This window comes from Oryzias melastigma, linkage group LG19 (genome assembly GCF_002922805.2).
Source record: "Oryzias melastigma strain HK-1 linkage group LG19, ASM292280v2, whole genome shotgun sequence".
Lineage (NCBI taxonomy): Eukaryota > Metazoa > Chordata > Actinopteri > Beloniformes > Adrianichthyidae > Oryzias > Oryzias melastigma.
The window spans coordinates 5,300,743-5,308,976 of record NC_050530.1 but is presented as its reverse complement, the minus strand read 5'-3'; the positions used below and the strand labels follow the sequence as shown (position 1 = coordinate 5,308,976).

The 8,234-nt window shown below is 41.6% G+C and overlaps 1 protein-coding gene across 8 annotated transcripts in view; it reads left to right on the top strand.

The window, feature by feature from the left end:
• The window catches only part of cacna1g (calcium channel, voltage-dependent, T type, alpha 1G subunit), a 192,285-nt gene that overhangs the window by 70,509 nt on the left and 113,542 nt on the right, over nt 1–8,234 (top strand). For all 8 annotated transcript variants that reach the window (XM_036217045.1, XM_036217043.1, XM_036217044.1 and 5 more), the window contains exon 5: nt 6,786–6,883. In XM_036217045.1, the coding sequence (XP_036072938.1) occupies nt 6,786–6,883 (98 nt within the window). The remainder of the gene's footprint in view (nt 1–6,785; nt 6,884–8,234) is intronic.

Sequence of the window (8,234 nt, the reverse complement as noted above, 5' to 3'; positions counted from 1 at the left end):
ATGAGGGACGCCTGCGCGCGGTATGGAAAGGCACGTATGAGAAAATCCGCGATTAATGCGTCAAAAAAATTGTCGGCGTCACGCACATGTCAGATTAACTTGTTTTTAACGCAACAAATCTGACAGCCCTAATATATATAAGAACCTTCATAGGAAACTCAATAAAATTGTGAAAAAACACCCTTGAAGCCAATGGCAATCCACTTGTACAAATGTCCATCAAATGTGGCATACACCAAGGTGAAGCTCTGTCCCCACGGCTGTTCTGCATAGGTCTGAACCCCCTCAGCCAAAAATCAAGGAGACTGGCTATGGAGACCAACTCAGAAATTGGGCCACCATCAGTCACCTCCTCTACATGGATGACATCAAGCTATACGCTAAGAGCGAGCGGGACATTGACCCCCTGATCCACAACACCAGAATACTGACTTTGGGATGTCATTCGGGCTTGAGAAATGCAGTTGGAGTAGAAGGAGTCTCACTCCCAGAAGGAACAATAGCAGATATTGAGGACAGTTACAAGGGCAAATGGCAACCTGAAACAAGCAACAAGGAAAGCTGCAACAGCCAAATACCTCCAACGAGTTAGGCAAGTCCTAAGAAGCCAGCTCAATGGCAAGAACAAGACCGGGGCAATAAAGTTTTACGCACTGCCAGTCATCAGATACCCTGCAGGAATAATAAGATGGTCAAAGGAAGAGATACAGACCACGGATGGTAAGACTCGACAGCTCCTCATCATACATGTAGGGTTCCATCCCAAATCCACCCTGAGACTGTATGCTAGCCACAAGGAAGGAGGTCGAGGACTAGTGAGCGTGGAAACCACTATCCAGGATAAAACATCCAAGATGCATGATTATGTCAAGCCCAACTCTTACTCTTGATTAACCTCTAATTAGCTATCATGCTGTTCATTTTAGTTGTAATTTATTTCTACTGTATTTGTTTCAGCTGTATTTATTTTCAATTCAATTCAATTCAATTTTATTTATATAGCCCCAAATCACAAAATAATTTGCCTCATTGGGCTTCAAAATATGAACAATAGTTAAAAACTAAACAGACTAAATAAACTGGTTATCCCCGCCCTTAGACCCTCCCTCCCGGTAAGGAGGGAGGGTCCTGTGTTGAGGCCTTGCAGTTCAGGTCTCCCTTAAAAAAGATTTAATCTGTGTAAGATTTCCTGATAAAATAAAGGGTTAAATAAAAAAATGCAAATATTGATGTTAATAATTAACTGTGGTCTCAAGCATCATTCACTTTTTTGAGGATATTTTATAAAGTATCTTGGCTTTTTTTCCCCATTTTTTAAAAGTCTTTTAAATTTAACTGTATCCATTTTAGCATTAAAAAATGACCAGTATTTCCATTATAACAATTGTATTCTTGTAGTTGGTGGAAATTTTGTACTTTACTTATTTTCCTCAAGTTAATTTCTCTGTTTCTTCCTGCATGTGTGAGGAAATATCAGTAAATGATTCAAAGAACTGGCACCGCCAGATAATGTGGGAATGAGAGTTTGCTCGCTCAGGAAATCAGATCAGTTTCTGCTTCTGGATCCAAGCAGGCTGACTCTCAGAGTGTAGGTGGCATCTATATGTTAATACGATCATTTCTGGACAACGTGAAGAAGAAAAAAAGACTCATTTTGTGTAAAGAGTCTCCAGACACATGGAGACTTGAGTAACCTAGGCAACAGCTGGTGATGAAGCAACAGAAATAACCTGGTAGCATCGTTAGGTCTGCAGACGGCTCTGATGAGCCAGGAGCTCAATCACTCGGGCTGTGGATCGTTATGTAGCTAGAGACCCGATTCCATTCAGGAATCAACGACTCACACAACAAATCATGATTCTTACTTTTTATTATAATATTTTTGTAAAGTTACTATATGTGTGTCTGCAACACATTTTAGAGTGGATCCTAAACGTAGCCAAGAATGTCACAGGGAGACGGGTAATATATAGAAGACGGCTGCAGAAAAAGGAGCAAACGACCTCCTGGTGGAGGTGCAAAGAAAGTGAATTGATTACTGAGCAAAGACGGAAAGGTGGGCGTGTGTCCAGGAAAATGATGGGCATGAAAGCAAAGAGGATTTCTGATCCAAAGATTGATGAAGCTTCACACAGAACAGAGACAGCCAGAGCTGATTAGAACGATGTTCTCATCAGTTCAACAAACCCTGAGATGTTCGTCTGTTGTCTGCATGTTAACTAGAGACTCCATAGTCTCTAGTTCAGTCAGAGGTCAGAGGTCACCAACATGGCGCCCGCCGTCGCCAGGTCGCCCTCAAGCACCAAGTCGCCCGCAGGTCTCTTCTAAAAATAGCACAACTCACTTTTGAGCTGCTCGAAAATGACATTTTATTGTGATGCAATTTTTTGAAATTACACTTTCCTTTACAATGAATGAAAAATTAAAACATCTTAAAAATATAAGTTCATTATTGTTGAAGCCAAAAACGGCCTGTCCCACTTTTTATTTATTTATTTATTTTTATTGTTTTCTCGATATAATAATCAGTAACAAAGAATGAAGCGTCCCCTTCCCCCTGTCCCACATGGACACAAGTGTTTTAAGATTCTTTATTTTGTGGTTAACAACAAAAACAATAGAAGAAAACATTCCACAAAAGTTGTTTTTGGTCAATTCTTTTACTTATTAGTGGAGCTGCGCTCCTTAAACGCCTGAGTGAACCCGCCCCCTCCCTTTATTTCCCCCAAACCCAAAGATTTCCTCATGGCTTCATTTGTAGCCGCACTTCTGCAGCTGGCAGCCTGAATGCTTGTTATGGACATTTTTTTAAGTACCACTGAACAGACAGCAGCGTGGGCTTACATGCGCTCCAGACGTGGAGGCCAGGAACGCTGGTGAGTGCGCGTTTGCATTGACTTTTCATTTAAAGTGTGCGCTTGATTGCGCACCGATGCGACATTCTGGAAGCACCTTGAGACTGTCAATAGACTCGCTGTGCGAGCCAGGGCTGCACGCGCACACCACACTGCTGTGACGTCACCCAAATGCTCCCTTGTTAGTGAATCAAATAAAAAGCACACACATCGCGTGTTTTAATGACTTATCGCGTGACTTGCTTTGTGTTTTATTGAATTATTATGAAACCGTATCATTGGGATACTGTTTTTTCTAACTTCCTAGAATTTGGTTAAAGTTTCATGTGTAATGAAACAGAACCCAGGGCTGCTGAGTGTTTCTGCATGGTGCGTTCACTGAGCCCCGGATATCGGAAGTAAAATGAAGCAGTTTATCAGAGAAAACGTAGAACACCGGCACTGATCCGGATATAATCGATTGATTAAATAGTGTCGACGTCTTCTCTGAAAACTGATTTGTTTTGCTGCGGATTGTATAAAAATGACAAAGTTTGTAGCGGACTGAGTTGGGCCGAGTAACTGTTTGGGTTCACTTATGTCCAGAGCTCAGTGAACGCAGCATGTGCAGATTCTTGTCTGCTGTGGGATCTGTCAATCAACCTGTTCAGAGGTTTAAGGAAAATAAAGGGACGGGTGCATTAGACTGAATTAAAGCGTTTGAGGAGCGTATCCACTAATAATAGTTATAATTAATTAATTAATTAATGATTAATTAATAATTGTTATAATTTTGTTAAAAACATTGTATTTGGTCATTACCTCAAAATGGGACAAGATCTGTTGAGATTAATAAAGTTCTGAATATTTATATTTGTTTCCTAGATTGTTGTCATGACAATTATGGTGAGAAATCAGAGTCTTCACATAGCGAAGTATCATTATTCATTATTAATAATGAATAACTAAAGGCAAACTCAGCAAATTTGTTATTTCAAACTGGTAGCCCTTCGTATGATTCAGTACCCATGAAGTAGTCCTCAGTTTCAAAATGGTTGGTGACCCCTGCTCTTGTCAAAGGGCAGGACTTTCAGTTAGCTTCATCTGGTCTTATCAGCAACTGTTCTGGGTGGAGTAATGTTCAGGCATCATTCAATATCAATAGTAGTTTGTTGGTGTAATTTCTGGACATTTATTACCTTTAACCCTTCCGCTCTCTTTGGGGTCCAGTTGACTCCAACCACATATTGATATGTGATTTCTTCCATGACAAAGGTGGACAGGATTTTATGTCTGTCATGGACATTAGTGAAACTCAAAAATCAAAGATAAAAAAAAGTTCAGCGCACTGTCTTGGGGGGTCCAGATGACCCCACTTTTAATGTAAACAAACTAAGGAGAGCGGAAGGGTTACACACGTGAAAGTAGCTACGTTTACATGGCCCCAAGTAATCGGAACAAACGCCTGATCACAACAGAAATGTGTCATGTGAAAACGCCGTTCAGAACACTCTGGCCCAATCAGACTCTTCCGGATCCAAATTTTTTTCCGATCAAGACAGGTGGGTTATACTGATTGTTGATCTGATCAAGCTGCATGTAAACACTCGTTCCGATCGTGTATGCGCTGGAGTACAGCGCTGGATTTTATGTCCTGCATAGAGGGTACGGCAGTCTTTGGAGCACCAACACAACCGATCAGCTGCTCTCAGAGAGAGAACTCTTTTCTTTGAGTAGAAAAGCTGGATTAACAGCTTTAATAAGTGAGCGCACGCATGTGCGCGCGGGAGTGCTTTGTTACATTGTGAGCTTCGGACCGTAGTCTGTCCGGCTGATCTGCGTGAGAGACCCGCTGGATTCAGGAGAACTGTCTCCAAGCGGCTTCAGGACGGTATGAGCCGGCAGAGGAGGCTTTTGAGTGTGGAAATGCCGCTCCACGCACCAAACAGTCCTGAGAAACCGTGTAAAAATCACATAAATTCATATTTCCAATCACATCCAAACAGGATAAAGACTGATCTTATTCCCACATATTTACGTGCAGGCAAGATGCACATTTCCTGCATGGATTTAGAAAATTATGTGCGAACAGGCTCTTTAAAATATTATTAATAATAATGAAATCACACTCAGTAGATCATCTCGCTCTATACATGATCTTTGTTTGTTTACAACGGAACTCATTATTTCTTCTTCTACGACTATTTCATGTATTTTAGACAGTTCTGTGCATGTCAACATGATTTATTCAGATCAACTGTGTGGCGCATGGAAACGTTTGTCACAATCGGATGAAGTTTTTCAGGGTCCATGTGCACAGTTCTATTCTAATCTGATCTTTGATCTGATCCAGGACATTTTGCACATGTAAATGCAGCTACTGAGTGATCAGTCTGTAGATATTCAGTTTAGTTTTTCTGTAATTCTTCTAAGACTGTTGGCTGACCCTAAACTTTGAAACTAAAGTTTTTGTTTTCCATTCCATCCTAATAGGAATCATCTGTTTCTCATCTTTAATGTCATTCTTGATGCAAAAATATTCTTTGTACCAGTCCAAACCAGAGCTGTAAATATTTATTCAACTGGTTGTTTCTTTTTATCAGACACAAACAAAGGATGTGTTTGGTTTTGTTACCTCTAAGATGTAAGATTTTCCCCCCAAAATAATAAAACGAATCCTCTGTCCAGTTATGGCCAGGAAATCTTATCTATATTTCGATTTCAGCAATTATTCAAGAATAATCAGGTTCTAAATGAGACGGTTCTCTTCACTCCAGTGGTGGTGATCCAAATGTAACCCTTGTACTATCTTAGGTATGTTGACGTTGGGAGTGGGGTCATCTGGACCCCACAAGACGAAGCGCTGAACTTTAACTTAATTTTTTCTATTATTTGTTATCTTCACTGGTGTCCAGGGCAGACATGAAGACCTGTCCACCTTTGTCATGGGAGGAATCACACGTCAACGTAAGGGTGGGGTCATCTGGACCTCTTAGATAGAACAAGAGTTAAAGCAGATCAGCACTAGAACTGTTGTAAAAAAGACATTTTTTTTCTATGACTAGTTCACAGATGTATAGCACTTCATTTGAGAAATGAAGTTTCATTTTAGTTTCATTTTATTCTGAGCATCAAGATAAAACACAGATAGTCTTTCCTTAACCAGAGGTCAAAGGGTCAATGGGAATCTTCAAACAACTGTCCAGACCTAAAGTATGAACACAAACAACAACAAGAAACAAATGCACTCAAGCAAAACCACAAACAACAAATGCATACATCCGCAGTAACACAGTGCATGTGTACTTCCACAGACATACCTATACATACTCTTATGTAGACACATGAACCTACACAAACGCACACACACAGTTTGACTCTTGCAGTTGTTGACCCACATGTGTTGTGAACTTGTACGACAGTCTTGGAGTGGATGTGTGGAGGGAATTCCTTTATCTGCACGCTCCACGCTGAACATGTGCTCAGCAGCTGTTCCAAACAGACACACAAACATACAAAAACGGCAACGTTGAGTTGGATAAACACCGATCACGTTAGAAGCTGGTTTTCTGCAGCCCCTGTGCTAGCTTGAGGTCAGGGTTTCCACATCCTCTGCTCTACTGTTGCTGCTCCCAGTCCTGTGCAGGCGTGCATATGAGCATTAGCGTGTTTTCTGGCACACAACCATGGCGTGCTGATTGTGCTCTGCACGCAAACACCAACCTTCACCTCTTTCTCAAATGCTGGGGAATGCTGGAATGAAAACTGTTTTTCTCTCATAGCACACGTTTCCAATACCTCCAATGTCAATGTGCTTCCAAACATTATGGGTTGTTCATGCAGCATCTGTCTGAATATTTTCTGTACTTTGACTGCATCTGCTCTGAGAACTGTTAGGAGGATATTCTGTGTTTGTTTTCACAAATCTGTGCTTCTTTCTCTTCTTTGCAGGATGCTGGAGTACTCACTCAACCTGCAGAGCGTCAGCTTCTCAGCAGTGAGGACCGTCCGTGTACTGAGGCCACTGAGAGCCATCAACCGAGTGCCAAGTGAGTGTAGTTTACCCACACTGGAGTTTGGACTCTTTCCATGGTACCAGAGCACTTCTGCTTTAAAATTAAGCTTAAGACATTGTGACATGAAGTTCAAACTCAAGGAAGTGATTGTCAAAGGAATTACACTCTTTACCTCATTGTCTATATTGTCTGTGACATTAGCAGTCTAATGTTGCCTTCACATCAAACCCGGTTCCTGTGACAAATTTGCGTCCTCTGCTTCTGTCTTGAAGGAGCGTATTTCCTGCGCATGTCCAAAAGTGTCTGGATAAACCTGATTCTCCTGCTGTGAGTGGGGGAAGCTACTGTCAAAAGATTTTAGCTTTGTCACTATGGAAGACACGGATGATGCTGAGAGATCAGGTTTATTTTAAAAATCTCTTCAAAAACATCAGTAATCCCGCCTCCATGTCTGGATTCATGACATCATTCAGAGACTCTCTGGTACGCTGATCTTCACCATCTACTGCAGGAGCGGCGTCTGAATAACTGTGTCTGACCGATGGTGTCTGAACAACGGCGTCCGAACGACAGCGTTTGAATAACAGTGTCTGAATCCAGTCAGAGGAGCTGTTTATGATGGTCTCCATATGGGAGGAGCACAAACAACAATGATCAGCTTTTCCATATTAGTTAATGCAAAGTGAATCTTTGCCAAAGTCAGTTAGAATTTAGCTAAACTGCTACACCACCCAAAATACGCTTCCACTGGAGAATCAAGATGCAGAACGTCTGAGAGGATCTGAACATCGACTCAACAGTGAAACGTGATTCCCAGCATGGATCACGTTTGGTGTGAACGCAGCTTTAGCCTTTAGCAGCAACATGGAAGGAACAGCACACGTTTGAAGGTTTTTCAGATAAAGTCAGAGGCCCGATCTGAATACTCCCCTCCTCCCTCTCCCTTAGCCCTCCCCCTTGATTTGAAGTGGCAGTTGAAGTCAAAGTCGTGTCCGGATTATTATTGAAGTTTCACACTACAAACAGAGAGGTCCAAAGTCCGCTATCGCGAGAGTAAACCTCATCCAAGCTCTTTTCTTCATGTTGCTGCGCTCTGAACCACAGAAGTTTACATTTAAATGTAAGTAATGACTTTATGTTGTAGTGTGACCTTGTTAAAGTTATAAAACCGCGGTTGTTATGGATATTCAACCTCTGGAAGCGCCACGCTAATGCCAGCGGACTGATGATGTTGATGACGTCATTGAACGGAAGTCACGTCCGAAATATTAGACACTATTTTTTTATCACCCTCCTTGTCACTAGTGTTGGACTGAGAGTTGGGACTTTGAATGTTGGAACTATGACAGGAAAGGGTAGAGAGTTAGTGGACATGATGCAGAGG